Below are 25,508 nucleotides of genomic sequence, written 5' to 3'. Positions count from 1 at the left end.
AAAAATACATGGATACATGGATTGAAAATAAAAAGATGATAGAAAAATGTAATTTAAACTTTTTTGTGTATATGTGTGGGGAGAAAAATTCAAATGCACCCGAGTACTCATACACACACAGTGGTAAAATATAAATCGTTTTTTTTTCTGTTTGATTATAAATCGATATATGACAGATTTAGAGAACTAGATTTTCCCATGTTCTGTAAACTTGCATCAAATCTAATTAAAGAGATGTGTGTGATGAAAACGGGAAAGAGGATGAGAAAAACAAACGTATCGGATATGTTTCGATTAATTTTCTGTTTTTTTTTTTTGTTGATTATGTATGCAAATAACCAATAATAAATGACAAATGATATAAATGATGATGATGATGATGATGATGATTAAACAACAAAATTAAAAATCATTATCAAGACCATGATCATCTTGATTCATTTATTTCTTAATTCAATCAAGCAATTTGATTATTTTGAAAAATTAAATTATCTTAAAATTAAAAATTTTCAATTTTTGTAAAAATTGAAAATGTGTCTGATGATGGTGTCAAAACTTGTTTGTTTTTTTTTGCTTGTCCATCTATATTTGTCATCATCGTACATTACGATGATTATCAAGATGTTCTGAATTTAGATTTTTCAATTTTTTTTTCTTCATGGATTGAAAGTTTCAATATGAAAAAAAATTCGAATAAAATGGGCAAATTTTTTTTTATTCACAAATCAACTGGACAAATAAGAATTAATGCCGGACAAATGGTAATCAGATAAATACTATACACATGCTTTTAGTGCGTGCGTGTGCATTTGTGTGTGTGTGTGTGTGTGTGTGTGTGAGTTAAGTAACATTTTTTTTCACTAATCAAGTGTGGACATCAATAATTATATAAGTAACAAAATGAAAAAAAAAACAAAACGTAAACAAACCATAACAACATTGTTGACGATGATGATGGTGATAATGAACAAAATGAAAAATATGAAATGAATTGCGTGGTGGTGGTCATTGTTGTTGAATACAGTCATTGATGACATCATTAATAATATACATGTGTAGTGTCTCAATTTTTTTTTGTTGTTGTTGACAAAACTAAGCAAAATAAAAATAAAAAATTCATTACAATGGATCGATTGTGGCGACATCATCAACATTCATCAATTATAATCATTATCAGTTGTTTTTGTTAGTTTGTTGTTGGTTTAATTAATCCATCACAATAACTTTCATCAATAGGTTGATCCTGAAGCATTTGATCATTCCAAACACAATGAATTGATAATAATTTTGTCCTCGAATCACCATCATCATCATCATCATCGTTATTATTATTTTCGTCGTTTCCATTCAAATCAACATCATTCTCACAATGATCATTAGTATTTTGACACTAGATTATCGAAGAAATGAAAATAAAAAATTGAAACATTAATTATAAACAAAAAAAAACAATTTGAAACAAACAAGAAAAACAAACTTTTATTGATTGTTTGATTTTTGTTTTGAAAATTTTCCACATTGGTATACAATTCAAATGATGATAACATTCTTGACGATTAACTGGTTTATCGTTCCATTGATAACAAACGGATTCATCCACAATGATTGTACCATTATGATGATGGCATTCAACATTACGCCATTGCAGTCCTTTATGTATGTCTATACAACCTTGACACTGTGGCAAAAGTTTGTGTGTGTATGTGTAATTATTAATTATGATTAAAGAAAAAATTTAATGAATTTTCCATTAAAAAAATAACAAGAATTATTCAATCTTTTGGCCTCACCTCAGACCATTGTCCAACACTCCAATATGAACATGTTTCCAGTCCACATGTTTCAAATGTTTTTGGTTTAGCCATGCCCATTTCAATACAATATGAATCATTCACTTTACGGGTCATATTACCTAATCGTACATAACATTGACTATGTCGTATCTGAAAAAAAATATCATGAAAAACCATTGGTCAGACGAATGAGAAAAAAATGTTTTTTTTTTGATTAATTACTTTGAATCCAAATCCACCGCAAGGTATAGTACAATTAGACCAGGATGTTGTAATCCAATTAAATTGGCCTTGTAGCTTTGGCAATTGGCTTATTTCCACTTGTTGTTGTTGTTGTTGCTGCTGTTGCTGCTGCTGATGTTGTTTTTCATCGATAATTTCACTTGAACTATCCACTAATGATGGTATTTGATGAGATTTTTTATTCGGTTTTCCAAACTTTGCAATTAGTTCCTGAATACCACCAAGTCTATCAGGTCGTATAGATTTTATTCGATCATCATTATCCACAATTTCATCATCATCTTTCAATAGATATTTTGTTCTTTTAGTTGTTTCACTTTTTAGTGAATATTTTTCCATTTCCTGTGACATATCCAATTCATTTTGATAATAATTATTAACTTCTGTTGTCGTCGTTGTTGTTGTTGTTGTTGTTGAGTGTTGATCATTCATAATTTCATTATTATCCAACATTATTGCCGATTTCAGTGGAACAACATGTAAAAACATTGAATGCTGTATAATGTCCTCACCATCATCATCATCATCATCTTGATCCTTTTTTTCATATTGATTATAGATACATTTATAAACACCTGTATCATTGGATTTTACATTACGAATTTTAAGAAAATTATCCATCATTATATAACGTTTACGTTCTGGTCGGATACGGTCATGACCTTTAAGCCATTTCGGTATTATTCCGGTTGTTTGAATAGTCATTGGACATAAAAGTTTAATTCTTGATCCTTCACGGATGGTCACTTGGCCTTGTACTTTGAACACATGTTTATATTGTATTTGATGATCTTGCAATCGAATCATTGGATATATTCCATTATAATGATTTCTTTTGGATTTTCGTACCATTTCACCGGTCAGTGTTGTAGTAGAAGTAGCTGATGTTCGACATGGTTTTAGATTGCATTGTTTTGATATTTTTGGTTTTTTCATCATTGAACATTCAACCAGAGAAATATTTTGCAAGCCACCAATAACAAAATCCTTGACACAATAAATATTTCGTTTTTTCAAACCACCACCACATTCACGTGAGCATTTTTGCCAGTGTTGTATATCCCACCGGGGATGACAATCGATTTGATTGCATTTCCGTTCAGTTTTAGGTTTAGGCGGTTCACATTCATTATCCGGTAAGATAACAAAATTTTTTTTACCTCTAGCTACTTCATGTATGCAGATGACGATTCTGGTTTGATAACCACCTTCACCACATTTTTTTGAACAATCACCAAATTCACTTAGATTCCAACGTGGTACACACGGTTGATCATTACATATTCGTGTATAAGTTTCAGGTTTCAATTCCAATGGACAGAGTTCAGTAGGCATTCGTTGATTATCACCAATTCGAATACAATCAATAATTGATTCTTGTATACCGCCAAGACAATTTGCCGAACATTTAGTAAAACCAGTGATTTTCCATTGAAATTTTTCATTTTCAATTTCAAAATTATTCTCGTGTTCAATACTAGAATGATGATTATATTTCTGCAGTGAATTCGTTCCATCCATATGACAATCATATCCATAACAAATTTGCAAATCAGCTGGTTTTGGCCCAGAACATTGATTAAATGGTATTGTAGCAAATGTTTGAGAAAATTCAAGATAAATTTTACATTTAACGTTACGTTTTTTGTAACCAATCCCACAAGTTACATTACATGATGACCATGGGCCAATATCATAGCTAATTGATTGAGAAAAAAAAGTTTTGAAAAAAATCGATTGAATCAATTGCATGTTGTACCTTGGCTCATTTGTCATCGAATCAATAATCATATTTGGAGAATCTTCTTGTGAATTTGATTGGCCATTCAGACAATCCGTTATATCCGAACAATTACGGCTATCCAATGGTTTTAGTTGCCAATCACATTTATCACTAAAGAATGAAAATAGTGAAAATAAACTCAACAGATTAACAAAATAATAGAAAAGAAACCACGTTAATTAACCTTGGCGATCCTTGATTATCCTTGCATACAACAAGACGCCGTTGGATGCCATTACCACATGTTTCAGAACACTGTATTTTTATAATAAATAACAAAGCCATTAATTAATCAATTGATGCAGATTTTTTTAAACAACAACAACAACATACCGATGACCAAGGTCCTTCATACCATTGGGGACATTCTTCTTGATTACATTTTCTTTCTGTTTCCGGACGTTTTAAACCAATTTTTTCACATTGTTTTTCATCAATTTTTACATTATGATTAATACTAAGTACACAATAAATGGCACGTGTTTGATAACCTAAACTTTGCGAACATTTTGACCATTCTTCGGCTACCCATCTATATTTTTTTGTTGAAAAAAATGGATTGTGAGAGAGATTAACAAAAAATAAAGGTTATAGTGTATTTATTGACTACGTTTATTCAACTAAACTCCAAAGCACATTTACACTCAACTCATCTGTTCGAATTGGGGTTAATAATTGATGACGATATCACGCCACTACAAGGTCAATGTATCGATTTTGTTGGACAAAATAATTTACCTAAATTTACAATGTTCACTTGGTTCACATGGTGATGTTATCGGATTTGGTCGTTCATCCATTGGGCAGAATAGATCATCGACAAGCTGATTGTTGGATCCATTGGCATCCACACACACGACAGATGATGTACGAAATTGAGAAAGCTGATCGGATAAACATATGGTGGAACAATTGGTTTCGAATCGATGTGACCATCGATATGAATGATTTTTACATGATGAACCATCACCACCACATACACCACAATTATCGATTTTTTTCGCTGATCCCAATTGAAGATCACAGCCAACGCTCTGTTTGACGCGAAAATAGATGTGTAATATGAAGAAAAAAAATACTGAAACCAAAAAAAAAAAAAAAAAAAAAAATCTTACCAAACATTTGCCGGCCACACATACATCCAATGAATCCGGAGTACATCTAGTACCATCAGTTATAAATGGTGATAGTTTGGCAACAAAATTCAATTTATTTGCTTTACAAGTCAGACTACACGGATCGGTAGGATCAATAAATGCTAACCATTCATAATAACGATCTCTGTATGGTTTATTATTGAATGCCGAACATTGTGTTTGACGAAAATTTGTTTTAATTATACATGGCTGCATATTACATAATTTATGACGTTTATATTGGCCATTATTACAACCAGAACGAGACAAACATTTACGTACTGAGGTAGTTATGCCTCCATCACAGATTCTGTTTTGTCAAAAAAAAAAAAAAAAAAATGAAAAGAAAACGAAAATTCTCAAAATTAAACAAAATCAATTCCATATATACCTGGAACAAGGAGACCAAGATGACCATTGTGACCATTCATTTAATGATGATGGAATATTCTTGGCACCATCATCAGCATTATTATTAACAATATGTTTATCATTGGATGATGGTAATACATTAAGGCAATAATGATCAATATTTATCAGAAATAATAACTAAACAACAATAGAAATGGAAAATAATCATAAGATTGAATCAAATCGGAAACTATAAATAAATGTAAATCATCATCATCATCATTGTGTGTGTATGATAATGAAATATTAAATAATGACCTATTTTCGTTCATCAATGGTAAATGGTTGATAATAATAAATCAGAAATATAAATATGGTTGATATTTACAAATGTGCAAATAAACAAATTTCATTCAATCATCAATGAAAATCATGGAATCAGAATCAATGTGTATATGTCTTATTACTATTCTTTTTCCTTGAAAAAAAACAAGACCAAAAATCAAATTCAGAATCAAAATCCATGCAAGGAAAAACATACTTTGCTTTACAATTTTAAGAGAACAAAAAAATAAACAAACATAAAATAAAATTTAGGAAATGATGAGCCAAGAATCGAAACAAAAACAATACCAAATCATCATCAAAATTCATTCTGTGTATATATGCACAGAAAATGTAAACTAAAAAAAAAAAAAAAAATTTCATTTCACATGATGATGTTCTCAATGACTATTATAGTATGTTTATGTGTATTTAGTCTTGATGTTTTTTTTTTTGACAAACTTTACGCAGAAAGAAAAATAAAACATTTTGTTTATAATAATAACAACAACAACAACAAACAAACAAACAATCAGCAAGAATTTAAAGAATCGTGATCATCAGAAAATGAAATGAAAACAAAAAAATGTCGAAAAAGAATCGATTGATGTGAAAAAAAAAATGTTTTTATTATTTATGATGAATGCATGTTTGAATGACACGAACTTTCGTTATTTTATTTTTTTTGTGCATATCTTTGATCTAATTTTCGATTGGCGATTTTTTTTTTTTTTGGATGCAAAAAAAGGTAATAAATCAAATGTTCGGTGAGATTCAATTCATAAGATAAAAATTCCATTCATTCACATTCGGATCGTAAAAAGGAAAAAAATTCAAATCATCCAAAAATCACCCTTCAAATGATCATTATTTATATGAATAATTGATAACATCAGAAATTAAACTCATTGATGATTGTAAATCAGATCCAACCACGACCCAATGATGTATATGTGTGCACGATGGGAATGATATTTATTTTCTGTGTGATTAAATTATCAAGAAAAAAAAGAAATCCAATTATAAAATAAGATGTTCAAGTCACGAAATCTACACTTACACACACACACACTTATTATTATTACTGTCAAACCAAAAAAAAGGCCTCTCTAGCGCGTGTAGGTAAACAGGGTAGATGATGATTATAAAACAGATGTTTTGATTATTTCAAATCAAAATTGAAGGTATAAAGAAGATTTACCGATTTTTGGTTCAATGATTGTCAAAATTCTTTTTCTTCTTCGAAAAAAAATTCCCATTCGATTCTTGATAGACCGGACCACATATCATTGTTTGTATTTCGATATAGATTTTCAAAATTCTGGCAAAATCATTGGTGTAACGAGGTCTATGAATGTCTCTCTTCTTGGTCTCAAGTCAGGTGATTTGTTTTTAGAGCTCACCAATTGTTGTACGATTGATGAGTTTAGTTGTATTGATATTGTCTCCGCGTTTCTTTAAAAAATATTATGATAAATAAAATTCGTTGATTAAATATTCCTGCGTCCAATTTATGCCTAACGTGCATCCTCTCGGTTTCAACGTTTATTACATGGTGGTAGCTAATTTCTATTAAACAACCGATTTGTTTTTCGTATTTAAAGAATGGCCGAAAATATTCAAACAAATACTACTAATCAATCAAATGATCCAGACAAGTGGGTGGTTCGTCCTTCTCGTATGGAAAAAGATGACAAAATTGAAAGCTATCTAAATGAATTTAGTAGAATTGCGAAGGCTAATAATTGGACTGATTGTCGAAGTGCTGATATTTTTCAAGCTATGCTTCGTGCAGATTCGGAAGCTTTACAATTATTTGAAGATTTAACCGAATCAGATCAAAAATCATTTTCCAAAATTAAACGAGCTTTCGAAGAAAAATTCAAACATAATATGGTTGCAAATATTATGAAACTAATGTTCATTCAAAGAGATAGAAACGAATCATTAAGTAAACTTCTTCAAAGAACAACTACATGTGTTGAACGGGTTTATCCTAATTTCGCGAAATTAAATAAGACACAATTGGTTCGAAATCATTTCATGGCTGCATTAGATTTGAAGTTACGTGAAAAAATTATAGCGTTATCTGAGCTCCCAAGAACAGCAAATGATGTTCTGGCTAAAGCTGAAGCTTTTGAAAATGCATCAAAGTGTCATTATAATCGTAACGAAAATTCATTTCAAAAACCATCGTCATCGTCTAATAATAACAATAATAAAAATAACAACAAGAAATCAAATAAATTTTGTGAGTACTGTAAAAAAACTAATCATAATACTGATGCTTGTTATTCAAAAAAGAAGAAAGAAAAAAAAGATAAAGCTGAAAAAGAAAAAGTTTCAAGTATCGAATCAGATCGAATGGTAATGAAAATTATGATTGATTTCAAAAATAAAAAACATCTAGCTATTATTGATTCGGGCAGTAGTATTTCATTTTTTCCAAAAAATCTTATTGATTCATCTAAATTGGTTAATTCCGAGAAAAATGTATCTGCTGTATCATTCACAAATGATCCGATATCGATTATTGGTGTTTATAAAGAAACAATTAAAATTGAAAATGTGAAATGTAAATGGGATTTTTATGTTGCAAATAATAATGATTATTTCCTAATTGGTTTCGACTTTCTTAGTTCAAAAAGATTCAAGATTTCTACTGATTTTGGGTTATTTAAAATTTCGAATGGTCGAACCGAAGGTCAAACTAAAATATTGCGATCTACAGATATAAATTCACATGATTATCAACAATTTAATAATTTGATCATTTCTACTGATTCTGATAAAAACGAAGATATTGAACAATGTGTTATCAAAATGATTTCTTCTACAACATCATCATCATCAGTTAATAGTTCACATAGTGATAAAAATGTCGAAAAATTATTGAAAAAATATAATGATTTATTCAACAAACTTGGTGAAACATCAGTTATCAAACATAAAATTATTTTACGTGATAATGTTCATCCAATTCAAACTCGTCAATATAGAATTCCGGAAGCTATCGAAAAAGATGTTGATATTGCTGTTAAAAAGCTAATTGATGAAAACATAATAGAAGAGTCTGAATCCGAATGGAAAAATCCGATAGTTCCAATACGAAAACCTGATGGTACTATCCGATTAGCAATTGATTTCCGTGAATTAAATAAAATTACCAAAAAAGATTCTTTTCCAGTACCTAGAAGTGACCGAATAATTCGTGATCTCCGTGGTTCAAAGTATTTTTCAAAAATCGATATGAATAGTGGTTATTATCAAATTTCAATGAATGAATCAGATCGTGAAAAAACTGCATTTCAATGGAATAACAATTTGTATCATTTTAAAAGAATGCCGTTTGGTCTCGTTTCTGCTCCACAAACTTTCATTCGATGTATGTCAAAAATTTTTGGTAAACTTGATTTCGTCAAAATTTATTATGATGATATTCTTATTCATTCTTCTTCAAAAAGTGATCATTATAAACATTTAGAAATTGTTTTCAAATTATTCAAAGAATATAATCTTACAATCAACAAGGCAAAATCTGAATTCTTATTGGAACAAGTTGAATATCTTGGTTTTTCGATATCTGATGGAAAAATTCAACCATCAATAAAAAAAATTGAAGCATTAAAGAACTTTCCAGTTCCTAAATGTCGTAAAGATCTTGAACGATTTATTGGTTTATCTAATTATTTCCGTTCAATGATTGAAAATTATGCTACATTGGTATTGCCTCTCCAAAAATTGAAACATCAAAATAAATTTGTGTGGTCTGACAAATGTCAAGATTCTTTTGTGAAAATTCGTGATATTCTTTGTGCATCTCCAGTAATACATATGCCGAATCCGAATTGTTCATATATCATGAGATCCTTTGTTATTCAATGTGATGCATCTGATAAAGGAATGGGTGCTGTATTATTGCAACGTGATGAAGATAATAACGAATATGTAATTGAATATGCCTCCAAATCTTTTACCGATTGTCAACTGAGGTATGCTACAATTAAAAAAGAAGCAACTGCTTTATTGTGGTCTATCGAACATTTCAATCATTATTTATATGGTCGAAAGTTTTTGGTTGAAAGTGATCATCGTCCTTTACAATGGTTGATGACTAAAAAAGATTCTGTTGGTAGTCTTGGACGTATGGCATTACGATTACAACAATACGACTTCGACGTTGTACATATTCCTGGTAGAAATAATATCATTGCTGATGCGTTATCTCGTGTCTTCACTATTCAATCAAAACCATGGAATGATGTTCAAGAATCTGATGACTCTTTGCAAAATCAAATCGAATCTAATCCACAACTTTTTTGGAAGGATGGCAGTGTATGGTATAAAAAAGAAAATGATGTATCGAAGTTGTGTCTTCCAATTGATTTATTGAAATGAACGTATTCATCAAATTCATAGTTCATTAGGTCATGTTGGTATACAGAAGACGAGCGAATTTATGAAATTACGGTATTATCATCCAAAATTAAAAGAACGAATCAAATCATTGATTAATTCATGCTCAATCTGTCAACAAACTAAAGATTATGATAATCAAGTTAAATTACGACATAACAAAATCGATTATTCGTCATTGGAAATTAATGATACTTGGTCTATCGATATTTGTGACATGAATTCATCTAAACGCAATAATCGGTACTTGATTGCTTGTATTGATTTATCATCGAAATGGGTGGAAGCGTGTTCAACAAAAACAGCTACGGCTAAAAAAGTAATATTCTTTTTGAATAAAGTATTTAAAACTCGTGGTATTCCAAAGAACATAATATCTGACCGAGGTTCAATCTTCGAATCAACAGTATATAATGAATTTTGTGCTGAAAAAAATATTCATCAAAAATTTGCAGTACCGTATTTGCATCAAACTAATGGTTCAATTGAAAGATTCTTCAGATCTTTTCGTAATATTGTTCGTTCAATGAAAATTCAAGATGAATGGGATAAGAAGTTGAATGAAGTATTGAAAATATATAATAATACGATTCATACTTCCACAGGATTTACTCCAAGTCAACTCTTACATGGTAATCACGAAAAGTTCGAATGTGATATATCCGATCCAATTGATCAAAAACTATTTGAAAAAGATCCCATTAGAATAGCTAATTGGCGTACACAAGCTAAAATGAATTTGAAAAAAAATTATCAATCTGATCTGGAATCAAAATTCAAAATTAACGATTATGTACTGATCCGAAGAAAACATGTTAAAAATCAGCCTTGGCTCGGACCGTTTAAAATTGTAGAAACAAAAGGCTCTAAGTTATTTGAAATAGCAGGTCAAAATCAGAAAAAACTTATTGTTCATAACAATCAAATGAAGTTGTACATCAATGATTGTACTGATTCTGATTTAATTAATGTTCCATCTAGAGGAAGACCAAGAGAGCTCGACTGAAAAAGGGGTGTAACGAGGTCTATGAATGTCTCTCTTCTTGGTCTCAAGTCAGGTGATTTGTTTTTAGAGCTCACCAATTGTTGTACGATTGATGAGTTTAGTTGTATTGATATTGTCTCCGCGTTTCTTTAAAAAATATTATGATAAATAAAATTCGTTGATTAAATATTCCTGCGTCCAATTTATGCCTAACGTGCATCCTCTCGGTTTCAACGTTTATTACATTGGATTTTTTTTTCTCATCACTATATGAATGTAAATAACACACAAAAAACCAAAAAGAGAGAATCATGTGTGTGTGTGTGTGTGTTTTATGCGTATACAAAATTCCATTCTTGGCCATATTTCTAGCTCTGGTATGTACTGAACAAACAAACAAAAAGGAAAAAAGAAAAAAATAATGGAAAAAACTACTACTAAAATGGCTAAATGCAAATATCATCATCATAGTTATTATTTAGTTAGTAGCCAGAAGAATTTTTTTTTTTTTTGATTGATAAGAAACATTAACGTGTTTGTTTGTGTGTGGCCCAAATATGTCCACAATATTGTAAATGAAAAAAATGTCAATGTAGATTGGACAAAAAGTGAAAGAAAAAAAAAATCCACATATAACGTGTGTGATGATGAATCAATTTAAAAATGTGGTGGTGCTATGAAAAAATAAATTTTTTTTCAGAAATTTGAACCCTCGCAAAAAAAATCATTTGATAATTAATTCAGAGAAAATTTCTCATCAACAATAACCACCATCACCAGCACCACTAATTTATGACCGGGCTGTTGTGATTTTTTTCTCGTTTCGTTTCGTTGTTTGTTTGTATGTTTGCGTCAATAAATCTTTTTTTTTTAGTTTTTTGTGTGCTTCAGAACAACACACAAAAAAGAATGATGATGATGTTTAAAATTTAAAAAATTGAAATCAAATGATACATACGATAAAGAATATGGTGAAAAATATCAGCAATTTATATGTTTGTTCCATTTTTTTTCTGTTTTGGATTTATGATGATAATGGATTCAAATACAAAACATTATCTGCTGTCGATGTTTTTTTTTTGAATATCAAAATTGATAATTGGTGAGAAAATTGTTGATATATCGTCAGAAGATATCAACGATTTAGAAAAAACTCATGGTGATGTGATAATATCATGATGATGATGATATCGAAGACAATTTTAGAATTGAATGAAAACAAAAAGATTCATGGTTTATATATTTTTTAATCAAAAAACTGGAATATCATATCCATGATGATGATGATGAGTCACAAAATGATGTTTTTTTAATGAAAAAACAATTTCACAATCGATGACTATGACGATTGAACATATCAAAATGGGTAATAAAAAGTGAAAAAAGATGTGAATGGTGTTTTTCATCATTCGATTGCAATCTCATATTGTTGTGTGATGAACTACCACCAGTGTGTGTGTGTGTTTGTGTGCGTTTTTACTTGTATATTTTTTTTGACTTGAACAAAAAAAAAATTTGGAAATTGGAGCCAGTCAAAAAGAACGGAAAGGGGGTTGAGAAAATAGAAGAATGGGCGTCAGCGATACCAAAATGCGCCTGACATTTATATTGTGTATTGTGAATATATACAAAAAATGGAACTAAAAGAGGAAAAAAATTCTGATGTACGAAAAAAAAACCGGGAGAAATGATTGTCAAAACAAAACAAAACAAAAAAAGAATAATAATGGAACGGATGACGATGACAAGTCAAGAAAAAAAATTTTCTGGTTTTCGGTTTGCTGGTCACAAAAATCGGAAAAAAATGATGGGATGTATTCCTCTGTGTGTATGTGAGTGATGTGAGTTTGTATCTCAAAATTAAACACAATACACCATTTTGAACCAGAAAAAAACACACACATCAAAATCATGAAAATTTTAGGCGCGCAAGACGACAATGCGAAATAAAAATGAATGTTGATGCATGGTTTCTGTTGTAAATAGCATGCAGGCTATGGAGTATGATTCTTTTCCATAGTTTGTTGTTTGCTTGTGCTGTTGGTCAGAATTGCGCCGTTCTTCCCCGGTTATAGATTAACTTGTGCAATTGTATGAGTCCAAGTTAAACTTTGTTTCTTGTATACAGAAAAAAAAGAACGGGTCGTTTTCTTCTTACTGATGATGATGATGATGATGTTGACGATGGAGATGGATTTTCACGACCCGAAAACAACAAATGACTGGTTTGGTTTTTTTCGGTTGTTGTTGTTGTTGTTGTTGTGATACGATATATATGCTTATGCGTTGTTGATGCATCAAAATGTTGATGTTTTTCATTCATTCATTCATTTTCACATTTAGACAATTACATTTGTTCGTATATTATTGCCGCATTCATGTATACACACACACACACACACACACACAAACACTTGAATATTATTGACAAGTATTATACATTCTCCTCCCTTAGTTGTTGTTGTTGTTATCAATAGTGATGATTTGATGATGGTGATGATGATGATGATGATGATGATGTATAACATTCATTTGAATTTGATCGATCGATTCGATCGATATGTAATAAATGTCCGCCACTGCCATCAAATGTTGAAGACATTTGTTAAGAAATCATTTCGTTGGTCGTTGCAATGCTTTCCGGTAACAACAATGTCATTGCCCGAAAAATTAAATTTTCAAACTAAAAAAAAAAACTGACAAAGAAAAAAAATTAGAACATTTATATAATGGATTTTACAAGCATATGACATATGGAAAATTCACTTTAATGCAAAATGGCGACAATCACCATTTTGCATTCATTGCATTTCAGTAAAAGATGTTCATTTCCATTATTTAAAACAACAATAAATCAATCTATATAATGATGAAATGGAAACAGAAAAAAAATCAAAATAAATGTGTAGAAATGAAATGAATCGATAAGTAAAACAAAAAAAAAAACAATGGCCTCGACTAATATTTGTTTTCAGTGGTTACCAATTTAGAGACATTTATTTATTGCACACCAAAAAAAATCTGGTAAATTGGCGATGATTTAATCGTAATCGTAATAATGGTGATCAATGAACGATAATAATGCACATTTTGTTCTTGGGAAGAAGAGAAGAGAAGTAAAATGAAAAAAAAAACAAATCTGCTGGAAAAAAACCTAGGTAACAAAAGCAGATGTACAATTGGTTTTTTGTTGGTGGTTGTTGTCCATCATCATCATCATCATCATCATCATCATCATCGTCATCACACACACACTTATATCCGTCGATAAAACATTCGAAAATTTAGTTTTGAGTTTGAACTTCCAAAAAAAAGAAGAAAAAAAAATCGAACACTTGATTTGAACTGTTCTTGATCTCGACAATGTTTTTTTTTTTCGAAACACCCGAAAAAAAGAGAAAAATTGAGTTCGGCTTCTTGATGATTGATTCTTTGACTGTTTTTTTTCCCACTATTCAAGCCACTAGCCAAGTTATTTTCGCGGTTTTTAGTCATTTATGATGATGATGATGATGATGGTTGTTGATGATAAAAGTTCATTGTGGTTGCCGGTATATGGTATGTATGTGTGGATGATGATGGCCTTGTCAGATGAAAAAGAAAAATTCTCCAAGGTAACCACAAAAAAGAAAAAAAACTGTTTAAAGATTCAAATATGAACTAATTGTTGTTGTTGTTGTTGTGTACACCCAAGTTGTACATGGACTTCAATTTTTTTCGACATTGGTTCCGATGATAAAAGACAAACAAAACCAAAATATTGAGTGAATAAAAGAAAAATTTTCCAGTGTTGTTTTGGTGTTCGAAGTTCGTTCGTGTCTGATTGTGCAAACAATCGACCGACCGACCAATCTACGATCAGTAGGGTCGGCATCTCAACGGCCAAGAGGTTCTATGATGACGACGACGATAATGTAAGTTGGAAAGAATCAAATGGAATGAGAAAAAAAAATGTTTTTACCTTCGAACCTTCTGAATCAAATCCAATGAACAAACAAACAAATAAACAAACAGAAAGAAAACGAAATGAAAACAAAAAACAAAAGAAAAAATAAATAAAATTTTGTGATAGTGATGCACGATACTTTTCCGCCAACAACACCACTATCGCAATAGTATTTATTTAAAAAAAATATCGATTGTTTTATAAAATCAAAAAAAAAAAATTTATTAACAAAAAAAATTGTTAATTTCATCCACCACCACCACCGCCACTATTATTTTGCCATGTATCCAATGTTTGACGTTGTAAATGAATAAGATTAATATGAAAATATTTAATACAACCAGGTCCACAATCGGATAAATGTGATCGATATGTTGCCGGTATAATCACTGTACATTGAATTAATTCTTTTCGTGAATTGTTCGATATTCGTATTAGGCCAGATATTTCATTATATTTGCATGTTTCATTTTGTTTTTGATCACCATCATCATCATCGTATTTATATTCAACAATAACAGCATAATGTGAATGATTGAATGGTGGTCCTTCTTCATACAGCAAATAATCGACACCAAATTTAAAACCATTACTTACAATAAATCCTTGTGAACGAAAATAATAATATGCAGCAAATCGTGTAACGAATTTAGTACAATCACCACCAGATTTTGAATCATCATTGGATAACCGACAACAACATTGCCATAGTTCATCAAGACCATAAAATTCTTTGGGATTTTTTTCAATTTTCAACATTCCAAACACATAACTCAGGAAATAAGCTTCTTCCAAATTAAGTTTCATATTTGTGAATGATGTTTTCTGATCTTTTGTTGTTGTCGTTGAATTTTGATTTTCATTCTTTTTAAGTTTCTGTAATGAAAAACAAAACATGCCATTAGTATAGAGAAAAAAGAAATGAAAGGAAACCATTACATTTGTATCACCAATAAATGTTGTCAATGCCGATGGTATATCGACGGTTTTTAGTGAAAAAAATCCGACCGTAAATTTTGGTTTATTTTGTGATTGTTGTCGATTGTTTTGTGTTGTTGAATCAATCATTGATTTGAATATAATTTCACGGCTAGAATGTGCACCGAAAAAACCCATTTTATTCAATGCTAAAATAGTAGGCAAATGTTCAATGGAAATTAATTTTTCCTTCTCGATTAATCGTCCAATAGCGATCATGAAAAATTCTTCCTTAGAAAATGGCCATATTGTTTTCTTTTTCAAATCCAACATTGGATATGGGAATGGTAAATTAATCTGTGTTTTACAGAACGCTTTACCCAATGAATGATGATGACGATGATGATGATGATGACTGGTTTTTGGTTTCTTTTTGGATCCATCCATTTTTTTAATGTTGTGGATTTAAATCTCAAATCTCAGAATGTCAAGAATTTTTTTTGCTTTATAAACACGTGCCAAATTTTCCAAACCGTTCATAAACACTAGGACACTCATTTGAGAGAAAGAATTCTCACGTGTATCATTTTTTTGTTTCATGTTTTTTCACTTTCTTCTTCATTTGATTGAAAATGAATTTGAATTCATCTAAATCCATAAATGATAATGTAATGGCTACAGCTACCAAACCATTTCGATTCGAACCACCTGGTTCATCCTCTAGTGATGATGATTCTGATTGTGATGATCGTAGACATGTTGGTGCCAAAATTCACGATGATAACGATGAAATTGTCATCAAAAACGATCATTTGAATCCATCCCTGTCTCGACCATCACCAAAGCTAACGATTGTCGATCAATCGAATACTAAGAATAAATTTAGTATATGGTCGGAAATACTTATGGAACAACAACTAACCGATACAATGAATGAAACATTGGAAATAAAAGACCGACGTGCAGCAGCACGACGACGAAAACGATTACGATTACAGAAACGGAAATGTCAACAACAACAACAACAGAATGAATCAAATGATCGTGAAAATTATTTTCAATGGTCACAAAAAGATTTTGAGCAAAAATTTGCACCAAAAATTTCATCATCGGATGGAAAACCTAAACGTATTCGTAAACCAGGAATCGTTGGTGAAATTGCCTATAAACTTCGAGAAAAACGAACCGATATTATCAGTAAGTTCAATTTGTGTCAAAAATTTTTCGAAAAAAATCATTTTTTTTGTCTGTTTAATCACACACACAGAAAATACTGTCGATGTTTTGGGTGAAACACGTGCACGGCAATTAATGGCCGAAGTATTAGATATTGAAGATGTTGGTGGCCTTATGATTGATGATGGTAATGATCAACAACAACAACAACAGCATCAACGTAGACGTTCACCAGGTGGAACATTTTTCTATCTAATTAAAAATGATTCAACAATCACTGATGAACAACGAAAATTAATATTCGGTAATCGTGAAGTACGTGAACATAATCGCCGAATAAAAAAATTGAAAAAACAAAAAAATCAATCTCAACGAGGTAGCAATGTAATTAAAAAATGCAAAAAGAAAAAAAAGAATAAGAAACGTAAAAAATGATTGATTGATTTATTTATTGATTGATTAAAATTATTTTTAATTCAAATGATGATGAAAATGAATTTTTTATTTTTTGAAAATCAAAATTCAAAAAAAAACAAAAAACGAGTTAACGGAATCGAGTTGTTGTTCAGGGAAGAAATAGACACTGCATCAAGATCAGATTCGATTTTATCTCATTACACGACAAACAATAAATGCTAAATCATTGACGGAAAAATTCATTACAAATTTCGAATCACAAGTACGTTTTACGGTTTTATTTGACATTTTTTGTTCGATGAATACTTCCCAAAATGAACCGAAACGTTTTTTCATTGCCGCTTTCACGTATCGAGCCATATCTTTGGGATTTTCAAATTTCAATGCTGCATATTCAGCTTTTGTAATGGCAAATCGTTGCTGATCGATTGGCATTTTAGCCGTTTTTAAATCAATATCAACCGGTGCACTAAGGTGGTGGGAAAGTTGGGAAAATGAAAAAGTCAATCAATCAATTAATCAAAAAAAAAAAAAAATCAATCAATTAAACATACATGAAAACAAAATCTTCTGGATGCAATTCTTTTTCCGGTGTACCGGCTAAATCATCTTCAATATTATGTTCTTCGCCGAGCCAATTTTTACCATAATACATAAATAATTGTCCCTTACGGAAACGATAAATGCCGCCAGAATTTATGATCCAATCCGAATAAGAATCAGACATTTTATTGATTTTTTTATTTTTACCACCAAATACGTCAAACATAATGGAAATATTATCATCGGTTTTTACTTCACACCAATGGCGATAAAATTTTTTCATTGATTTTTGTGGATATTTCCTAAAACGAGTGTCACGTGAATTAACGATCATCATAATCAATTCATGATTTCTTTTTGAAACTTACCCCTTAATATCATAACGATCATCTGGTTCGATAATTTTCTTTTTAAATTTTCTAACTTTCATTGCTGAATCACGAAAACATTGAATTTCTACTGGCATATTGAGTTTATTCCACAATGTAATCCATGTATCACAATTGACAATTGATGGCTGCTGAATACATAATACAAATATGGTGATGATTATGGCTGAGAATAAACGAAGTAAATTGACCATTATTGGCGACTGATTGAGATCAATAGAATTTTCAACAACAAAAAAATGGAAAACAAAGAATCAATAAGAAACAAAATGATGTAACAAGAAACTTGATCACACTATGAGTCAAACAATCAGAAAAAAAGAAATGATGTTCACATTACAGCTTCAATTCAATTCATTCATTCATTGTCTGTTGTTGTTCGATGATTGATTGCAACATTAACATTTTTGTTGAAGAAGATTGAAATATTCAATGACGAATACAAAACAAAACAAAACAAAAAAATGGACATGATCATTAAATTGATATACACGCGTATATATAGAGAAAAAGTTTGTCGTTGTCGTTAGTGTTGATGATGACATTGAAACGCTGGATTGAATTTTTTTTTTCGATTTTCACATATATACAATATGTTGTTCTGTTGTACGTGCATGTGTGTGTTCATGAGGCAATTCCAAAATTCGTTTTTCTATTCATTTATTTTTGGAAATATCAGAAAAAAAACTTGAATATCTTCTTCTTCTTCGTTGTCGTTTTGTATTTGATTATTTGCTGAATTTATCATTCGTAGTTTAGTTTTGTTTCCTGTTAAATTTTTTTCAAGTTGCGATTGCCCCATCATCTGGTGGATGCCATTTTAAGCTGAAATCCAACAATTTCAGATTTTCGAGATAATTTTGATGGTGGACTGGCCATTTATTTTTTCAATTTCTTCTTTTTTTTTGTTCATTTTGATTTTGATCAATAGATTCTTTGTTGTCGCCATTATCATCATCCGATGATAACGTAATGATTGGAATTTTGGGTTTTTCTTTTGCACAATTTGGAGACATATTCTCATCTTTAATGGTTGCCACAGGAACATACAAAATTTGACAAACATTTTTTCGGTCATATTCATATTCATTTGGATCGATAGTATCAACATAAACTTCTCTATAGAATGAATGTAATAATAAGTGAGAATCAGATTACCAATGTTATAAGCGATTTAACAGACTTACGGATGACAAGTTTTCAAATGCTCCCTCATTCTTGATTCGCTTTTGAATCTCTTTCGGTGGATGGCACATTCTTCTTGATCTTTGGATCCGTGTTTCAGGCGGTTCATTGCCATGACCAACGGATGATTTAGCCGAAAAACGCCAGCAGTTTTGCGCTGCAAAAAAAAATTTCAAAAAATTTGTTACAACCAATTTTCACAAATATTGCGAAATATATTTACAAAGATAATTTTATTGGCCAGAATTTTCGACATTTTGAAACTCTCCAACAGTTTTGCCTGGTCGATAATTTCCGATGAAGATGATGAATTTGATTGATTCTTTTCTACATAACACGATAATGCTTGCCATCTTTCCTCGCCAACGGAAAATTGGCTCCATTTTGTTTGATTTACATATCGATTCAGATTATCAATGAATATCATGTAATCTTGCAATATTTTATCTATTTAAAAATGTATCATATGGATTAAAAACGATTTGGTTCAGTTTTTTCTTTGCTTACTTTTTTCTTGATTTTTTTTGATTCTATAGACAATCGAATTGAAATCTTTAAGAAGTTTTTTCTTGAGAGCATCCATGATTTACTTGTAATTGTCTTTATCGATCAAACAAACACACAACCGTTCAATTATTTGACAAGTTTTCAGGTTGTTTTTTTCAGATAATTTGCAAAAAAAAAAATTTGGTAAAACATGCGAATAAGTTTTGGCGCGCTAAAAAAAAAATAGAAAACACATTGACAGCACACAATGTGAGCGGTATATGCATGGTACGCATGAATTTACAATTATGCATAAATGTATGCATGAAATGTTTGGTCTACTACCACTACCACCACCACCACCACTGATACAAAACACTAACACTGGTTGTGTGATAATAGCCACACACACATAATGTATCCTGGTGTTCAGATTCACAATGATTTTGGATCGAATGTTGGAATGAGGTTCATTACAAATGAAATCAAAAATCGAAAAATGAATATAAAGGTTAAAAACCCTTTGTTTTTAAATCTGGTTACAGCTTCAAAAATTTCATATAGTAAGCTAATTTTGGCGGATAGCGTATCGTATCAATATCTGTTTTATCAATAATAAATGAACACAACAGAAAAAAAAATCAAAATATATGTGTTTTGTCGTTCGAATATATTTATTTATCGACAAAAAAAAACATGAAACCAGTTTTTTTCTATTTATTCGCAAGTAATAAAATTAATCAATCGATCAGAGTTTACTACAATGTAGATTTTTTGATAAATAACAAATGTTTGAAAAAAATTTTCAATCAAAATACCATATTTGCCCATCATCATCATCATCATGAACATCATATGATGATTGTTATTAATCATTCGCAATTTAAATCAAATTGATTCACATCAAAAATAAATCATACAGTAACGTTCGCACCACGGTTGAGAAGAAGAACTTTTAATGGTCAACTAATCAAAGGTTAAACAACAAGTGTGTGTCCAGTGTTTGTGTCATGACTTATATACATGTCGTGTCCTTTGTGTGTGTGTGACATTAGTGGTAGTGGTGGTGTTGTGTAGTGTGAGTGGTATGTGTGTGTGTGGAGGCCGCATACTCCTCCCCCTCAAGACGGAAGTGTCCGGGGTCGGCCGCGGTTTCTAATTATGTCTAAATCGGTGTTTGCAGCCAATGATTTTTTGATGTGGTTGTGGTGGATCCAACGGAAGTTTCCATTCCTGTCCTCGATCTTGATGTTCGGGTAATTCATTTCGGCTGCTATAAATGGGCCTTTCCAACGTCGGTTGAACTTTTTCGAGCTCCCCATAGTTGCTTCGACCAAATGCCATAGCACTCTGTCCCCAACTCGAATCGGCTCCACTTTAGTTTTCCTGTCGTATTGTTCTTTTTGGTGCCGTTGGGCTTGTCCATGTCGAGCCAGACGTCGTTCTCTCAGGATTCCCATATCTTCGGTGTTGTGTACGATTCCATATCTTCGGTCCAGTTGAGTAGTCATGTCTCGGCCGTACATTGCCTTGAATGGTGACATGGATGTCGAATAATGTCTTGATCCATTGTAGGCTGCGATAGCTTCTGGTAGCGTACGGTCCCAATTATTATGATCGTTAGCTGATACTCGGATAATTGTTTCAATTGTCCGGATAATACGTTCCACCATTCCATTAGTTTGATGATGAGCCACTGTTGCTTCTTCCAGTTCGATGCGATTTTCGGATGCGAATCTTTTGAATTGTTCGCTCTGGAACTGGGCACCACAGTCATGAAGTATGATCTGGGGCCATCCGAAATCTTGGAATACCTGACGTAACCATTCAATAACGACTGTTGATGAGATGGTGGCCACTGGTTTTGCTACGACGAATTTTGAAGCGTAGTCTTGTAAAACCAGGATGTATTTATTTCCGTCGTTGGTAGTCTGCAACGGGCCACAGATGTCGATTCCCAATCTTCTCCAGTTATTTGGTTCCGCTTGACTCGTAATCATCGGCAATCGAGTCCTTTCGGTATTTTCCTTGTATTGCTCGCAGCGTGGACAGGTTGATACAATATGTTTGACTTGCCTTTTCCAGCCGGGCCACCAAAATCGTTTTCTGATTTCTTCCATACATTTGAATACCCCAAAATGTCCGTTATCGTGAACCGTCTTTAGTATCTGTTCACGTTCGTTTTCGTTTCTGATGTATATTCGTAACGATTCTGTACCTGACGAGCTGTCGACGAAATACCATCTGCCATTTTGGTACCGAAAATTATTGCGATCTCTGTTGATCACGTCATCCGGTTGACTATCGTCCTGTGATCCCGCAATACAGTTCACTTGCAATCTACTTAGCGTATCTGCAAGGACGTTTTCCGTTCCTTTGATGTGTTCGATGTTTTCGATTTGGAAGTCCGCCAGTTTCAACACCATTCTGCCCAATTTCCCGTTACAATCTTTCTTGGACAGCAGCCATTTCAATGGTTTGTGGTCTGTTTCCAGAATGAACGGTTTTCCAATCAATAGATATTGCCAGTACTTCAATGCTTGAATTAAGGCAGTCGCTTCTTTCTCATAGGTTGAATATCTTTTCTGTGTATCGTTGAAGCCTCTTGAAAAGAAATCAACTGGCGTTTTAACATTGTTGATTGTTTGTGATAGTACCGCTCCCATGGCGCTATCAGAGGCATCCGTTGTTACGGTAAATTTTAGTGACATATCCGGTATCATGACCGTCGGATTTTTCTTGATCACTTCTTTTAGCTGATTGAAGGCTTCTTCTTGCTCGTGTAACCATCTGAACTTTTTCTGGTTACTGCAATAATATAACGGCTTGCACATTTTTGCGAAGTCCTTTATCAGATCACGGTAATAGCCGGCCAAACCGATGAATGTTTTGGCTTCATTCTGATTGGATGGTCGAGGAAATTGTAATAATTTTTGTTTATTTGAAGCCAATATTGTTCGATGTCCTTTTTTGATGGAGAACCCAAGGTAATCGATTTCTTTCATGTAGAATTGGCACTTTTCTTCATTCAATTTGAGATTTTCTTCTCTGAGGATGTTGAATATTTGATCGAGATGTTGTCGATGTTTTTGTTCGTTTTCACTGAATATTATTACGTCGTCGAGGTAGCACTCTACAAAATCAAGATGACCCAGAATAGATTCCATTAGTCGTTGAAAGGTTTGTGGTGCTGCCACTAGACCAAACGGCATCATCTTGAATTGATACAATTTGTTGTTGAAGGCGAAAGCGGTATATTTCTTGGAATTTTCTTCCATTGGTATTTGATAATATCCGCGTTTTAGATCCATTTTTGAAAAGATTTTCGCCTTGGATAATTTGAACAGGATGTCTTTTATCTTTGGCATCGGGAAAGCATCGTTGTTTGAAATTTTGTTTAGGTCGCGATAGTCGATGGCTAGACGAACCGAACCGTCTTTTTTCTTGATCGGTACTATGCGAGATCGATATTCACTTTTTGATTCTTCGATAATGCCAAGTTGTTGTAATTCGTTGATATGATTGGCAATATCTTCTCTCCAGTGTACTGGTATATTTTGTGTTTTATGACGTATTAATCGATTTGATGAAACGTCGATGGTGTGGACTATTCTTTCTGTTCTTCCACAACCAGTGAATACGTCGTTATATTGTCGCTTGATTTGATCGGCACAGTTGTTGATTGTCAGACGTTTTCTTGTTTCGTTTTTCAGGTTGGTCAACGGTTTGTTGTGTTGAAAGATTTTAAGACCAACTCGTTGTTCCAACAGGAATTTTTCGATAGTGTCCGTCCCAACTACGATGTCATGATGAAGTTTGTTGAACACAAATATTGTGGTTTCGTGATTTTCACTACCAATCGATACAGATGTTTTAGCCCTCCCGAGGCATTGAACTGCTGTTCCGTCAGCCATATATGCAGTTCCGGCTTTCTTCTGCCACTTAATTTTTAGATTTTCCGCTTTGCTTTTTGACATGCCAGTAAAATTTGCACCCGTATCATATAATGCCAAAGTTTTAATTTTATTGATAAACAAAGGGAATTCTATTAAACGCCTGGGAGGGCGGTTTAGTTTAAAGCTACCAAGTCGTCGTTATCGTCGAATTGGTCTTCGTCGTTTGAATCATCATGCGCCATCTCCGATGTATTGATCGTTGCTTTGTCACATAGGCAGGTGGCATGTTGTCCTTTGCACTTGCCACAACTTGTGTTTGATCGACACTCGTTGGCCTTGTGATTGGGTCGTAAACATTTCATGCATAAACCACGACGTTGAGCCATTTGCTTACGTGATCTTGCTGAGCCACTGGTACATGCCATGCTGTTGTGGTTCGATCTTGAACATAATGCACATTTATTGCTTCTGTTGCCCTGCTGTGTTGGTCGATAAGCTGAGCGTTGTTGTTGTTGTTGATTTCCTCGTTTGGCCTCAAGGGCTTGAGTTTGCACATGGGCTATTTCAGCCATTTTGTTGATTATCATCTCTACGTCGTTGTTCATCGGCAGTTGGTTCAGCACGCTAAACGGCATGATTTGTAAAATTTTCTTCTTGAACACTCGGTTTATACATTCTTTGTTGATATCCCGAGAGACTGCTTGATGGTAGAGAGCACACAATCTGCCTGTTGTTGATGATAATGGTGTTTTTGAACCAGGATTAAAACGTTCTACCATGTCCAACGTTTGATTGTTGTCGATCGGTCCAAATGTGATATTCAGAGCGTTGATTATATTTTCGACACTTTCAGCATTTGGTGTTGTCGGATGATCACGTTTTAGATGATTAGGCAGAGCATTTGTTAAGATTAGGTATTTTTCTTGTGGACTTGCTTCTTTTGTGGCAATCTCGAACAGCGAGAGGAAACTTGCCCAGTCCTGCTTTTTACCGGAAAATTTAATTTTGATCTTCGGTATTTCTGCTGTTGCATTAGTGGAAATTTTTGGTTTCGGGTCCACTTCCTGCAATAATTCTCGCAGTTTTTCTTGATATTGCGACATTTTGTCGATTTCTTCAGTTGTCGGCTCTGTATCTGACGACCATATTTGATCATGTTCATTGGCCAGATCTTCGGCAAGCTTTAAGATTTTTTCTTTTTCTGCTTCCGGATTCAATTGTCGAATTAATAGTCGACTATGTAAACGAGAGATTTCTCGCCGTGTAGTTGACAATGTTGCCATATTGATCGTTGAATTTACACGTTGAGTTCGAATCGGTCCTGACACCAGTAACGTTCGCACCACGGTTGAGAAGAAGAACTTTTAATGGTCAACTAATCAAAGGTTAAACAACAAGTGTGTGTCCAGTGTTTGTGTCATGACTTATATACATGTCGTGTCCTTTGTGTGTGTGTGACATTAGTGGTAGTGGTGGTGTTGTGTAGTGTGAGTGGTATGTGTGTGTGTGGAGGCCGCATAC

At 32.4% G+C, this 25,508-nt stretch overlaps 7 protein-coding genes across 9 annotated transcripts; 3 read left to right on the top strand and 4 right to left on the bottom strand.

The window, feature by feature from the left end:
- Window positions 1-694: 694 nt before the first annotated feature.
- Window positions 695-15,044, bottom strand: LOC124493389 (ADAMTS-like protein 1). 3 transcript variants are annotated; one of them, XM_075732159.1, is made up of 13 exons: window positions 14,993-15,044; window positions 14,014-14,923; window positions 11,990-13,890; window positions 5,347-5,504; window positions 4,935-5,265; window positions 4,558-4,853; window positions 4,153-4,351; window positions 4,004-4,074; window positions 3,796-3,930; window positions 2,016-3,735; window positions 1,791-1,943; window positions 1,478-1,678; window positions 695-1,390 (listed from the first exon to the last, which is right to left on the bottom strand). In XM_075732159.1, exons 3-13 carry the CDS (start codon window positions 12,035-12,037, stop codon window positions 1,187-1,189), a joined length of 3,516 nt encoding a protein of 1,171 aa, XP_075588274.1. In that variant the 5' UTR covers window positions 12,038-13,890; window positions 14,014-14,923; window positions 14,993-15,044; the 3' UTR covers window positions 695-1,186. The 3 variants fall into 3 exon arrangements, with proteins under 3 accessions (XP_075588274.1, XP_046912423.2, XP_075588275.1); XM_047056467.2 differs by lacking the exons at window positions 14,014-14,923; window positions 14,993-15,044 and having other exon boundaries at window positions 2,016-3,592; window positions 3,665-3,735; window positions 11,990-13,899; XM_075732160.1 differs by lacking the exons at window positions 11,990-13,890; window positions 14,014-14,923; window positions 14,993-15,044 and adding exons at window positions 5,625-5,784; window positions 5,848-5,988.
- LOC124497020 (uncharacterized) lies at window positions 6,972-11,218 on the top strand. The gene has a single exon (XM_047060607.2). The coding sequence runs from the start codon at window positions 7,236-7,238 to the stop codon at window positions 10,026-10,028; it is 2,793 nt and encodes a 930-aa protein (XP_046916563.2). The 5' UTR covers window positions 6,972-7,235; the 3' UTR covers window positions 10,029-11,218.
- On the top strand, window positions 7,868-11,218 carry LOC124494571 (uncharacterized protein K02A2.6). The gene has a single exon (XM_075732161.1). The coding sequence runs from the start codon at window positions 10,090-10,092 to the stop codon at window positions 11,050-11,052; it is 963 nt and encodes a 320-aa protein (XP_075588276.1). The 5' UTR covers window positions 7,868-10,089; the 3' UTR covers window positions 11,053-11,218.
- A 45-nt stretch (window positions 15,045-15,089) lies between the features above and the next one.
- Window positions 15,090-16,423, bottom strand: Tsen2 (tRNA splicing endonuclease subunit 2). The gene is made up of 2 exons (XM_047057370.2): window positions 15,917-16,423; window positions 15,090-15,853 (listed from the first exon to the last, which is right to left on the bottom strand). The coding sequence occupies exons 1-2, from the start codon at window positions 16,340-16,342 to the stop codon at window positions 15,224-15,226; spliced, it is 1,056 nt and encodes a 351-aa protein (XP_046913326.1). The 5' UTR covers window positions 16,343-16,423; the 3' UTR covers window positions 15,090-15,223.
- Window positions 16,424-16,457: 34 nt separating this feature from the next.
- On the top strand, window positions 16,458-17,552 carry Phax (phosphorylated adaptor for RNA export). The gene is made up of 2 exons (XM_047057371.2): window positions 16,458-17,092; window positions 17,163-17,552. The coding sequence occupies exons 1-2, from the start codon at window positions 16,528-16,530 to the stop codon at window positions 17,504-17,506; spliced, it is 909 nt and encodes a 302-aa protein (XP_046913327.1). The 5' UTR covers window positions 16,458-16,527; the 3' UTR covers window positions 17,507-17,552.
- On the bottom strand, window positions 17,488-20,251 carry LOC124494203 (uncharacterized). Its single transcript, XM_047057369.2, has 6 exons — window positions 20,113-20,251; window positions 19,829-20,052; window positions 19,608-19,762; window positions 18,400-19,539; window positions 18,043-18,333; window positions 17,488-17,957 (listed from the first exon to the last, which is right to left on the bottom strand). Exons 4-6 carry the CDS (start codon window positions 18,612-18,614, stop codon window positions 17,678-17,680), a joined length of 786 nt encoding a protein of 261 aa, XP_046913325.2. The 5' UTR covers window positions 18,615-19,539; window positions 19,608-19,762; window positions 19,829-20,052; window positions 20,113-20,251; the 3' UTR covers window positions 17,488-17,677.
- A 779-nt stretch (window positions 20,252-21,030) lies between these two features.
- Window positions 21,031-25,506, bottom strand: LOC124494917 (uncharacterized). The gene has a single exon (XM_047058201.2). It carries the CDS (start codon window positions 25,268-25,270, stop codon window positions 24,161-24,163), a length of 1,110 nt encoding a protein of 369 aa, XP_046914157.2. The 5' UTR covers window positions 25,271-25,506; the 3' UTR covers window positions 21,031-24,160.
- Window positions 25,507-25,508: the final 2 nt, after the last annotated feature.

Source organism: Dermatophagoides farinae, chromosome 6 (assembly GCF_024713945.1).
Source record: "Dermatophagoides farinae isolate YC_2012a chromosome 6, ASM2471394v1, whole genome shotgun sequence".
NCBI lineage: Eukaryota > Metazoa > Arthropoda > Arachnida > Sarcoptiformes > Pyroglyphidae > Dermatophagoides > Dermatophagoides farinae.
Note: the sequence above shows the minus strand (reverse complement) of the source record. Positions and strands in the feature narration are given on the sequence as shown.

Bases quoted from the DNA above. Each gene is read 5' to 3' on its own strand.
- LOC124497020 (XM_047060607.2), top strand. From the start codon at position 7,236: ATGGCCGAAAATATTCAAACAAATACTACTAATCAATCAAATGATCCA.
- LOC124494571 (XM_075732161.1), top strand. From the start codon at position 10,090: ATGAAATTACGGTATTATCATCCAAAATTAAAAGAACGAATCAAATCA.
- LOC124493389 (XM_075732159.1), bottom strand. From the start codon at position 12,037: ATGGAACAAACATATAAATTGCTGATATTTTTCACCATATTCTTTATC. The intron at 5,266-5,346 runs GTATATATGGAA...TTGACAAAACAG, and splicing joins TCTTGGTCTCCTTGTTCCAG to AATCTGTGATGGAGGCATAA. The intron at 1,944-2,015 runs GTAATTAATCAA...ATTTTTTTTCAG, and splicing joins GCGGTGGATTTGGATTCAAA to ATACGACATAGTCAATGTTA.
- Tsen2 (XM_047057370.2), bottom strand. From the start codon at position 16,342: ATGGATGGATCCAAAAAGAAACCAAAAACCAGTCATCATCATCATCAT. The intron at 15,854-15,916 runs GTAATGGTTTCC...TTTTCATTACAG, and splicing joins CATTTATTGGTGATACAAAT to AAACTTAAAAAGAATGAAAA.
- Phax (XM_047057371.2), top strand. From the start codon at position 16,528: ATGAATTTGAATTCATCTAAATCCATAAATGATAATGTAATGGCTACA. The intron at 17,093-17,162 runs GTAAGTTCAATT...TCACACACACAG, and splicing joins AAAACGAACCGATATTATCA to AAAATACTGTCGATGTTTTG.
- LOC124494203 (XM_047057369.2), bottom strand. From the start codon at position 18,614: ATGGTCAATTTACTTCGTTTATTCTCAGCCATAATCATCACCATATTT. The intron at 18,334-18,399 runs GTAAGTTTCAAA...CACTCGTTTTAG, and splicing joins GATCGTTATGATATTAAGGG to GAAATATCCACAAAAATCAA. The intron at 17,958-18,042 runs GTATGTTTAATT...CCACCACCTTAG, and splicing joins CCAGAAGATTTTGTTTTCAT to TGCACCGGTTGATATTGATT.
- LOC124494917 (XM_047058201.2), bottom strand. From the start codon at position 25,270: ATGGCAACATTGTCAACTACACGGCGAGAAATCTCTCGTTTACATAGT.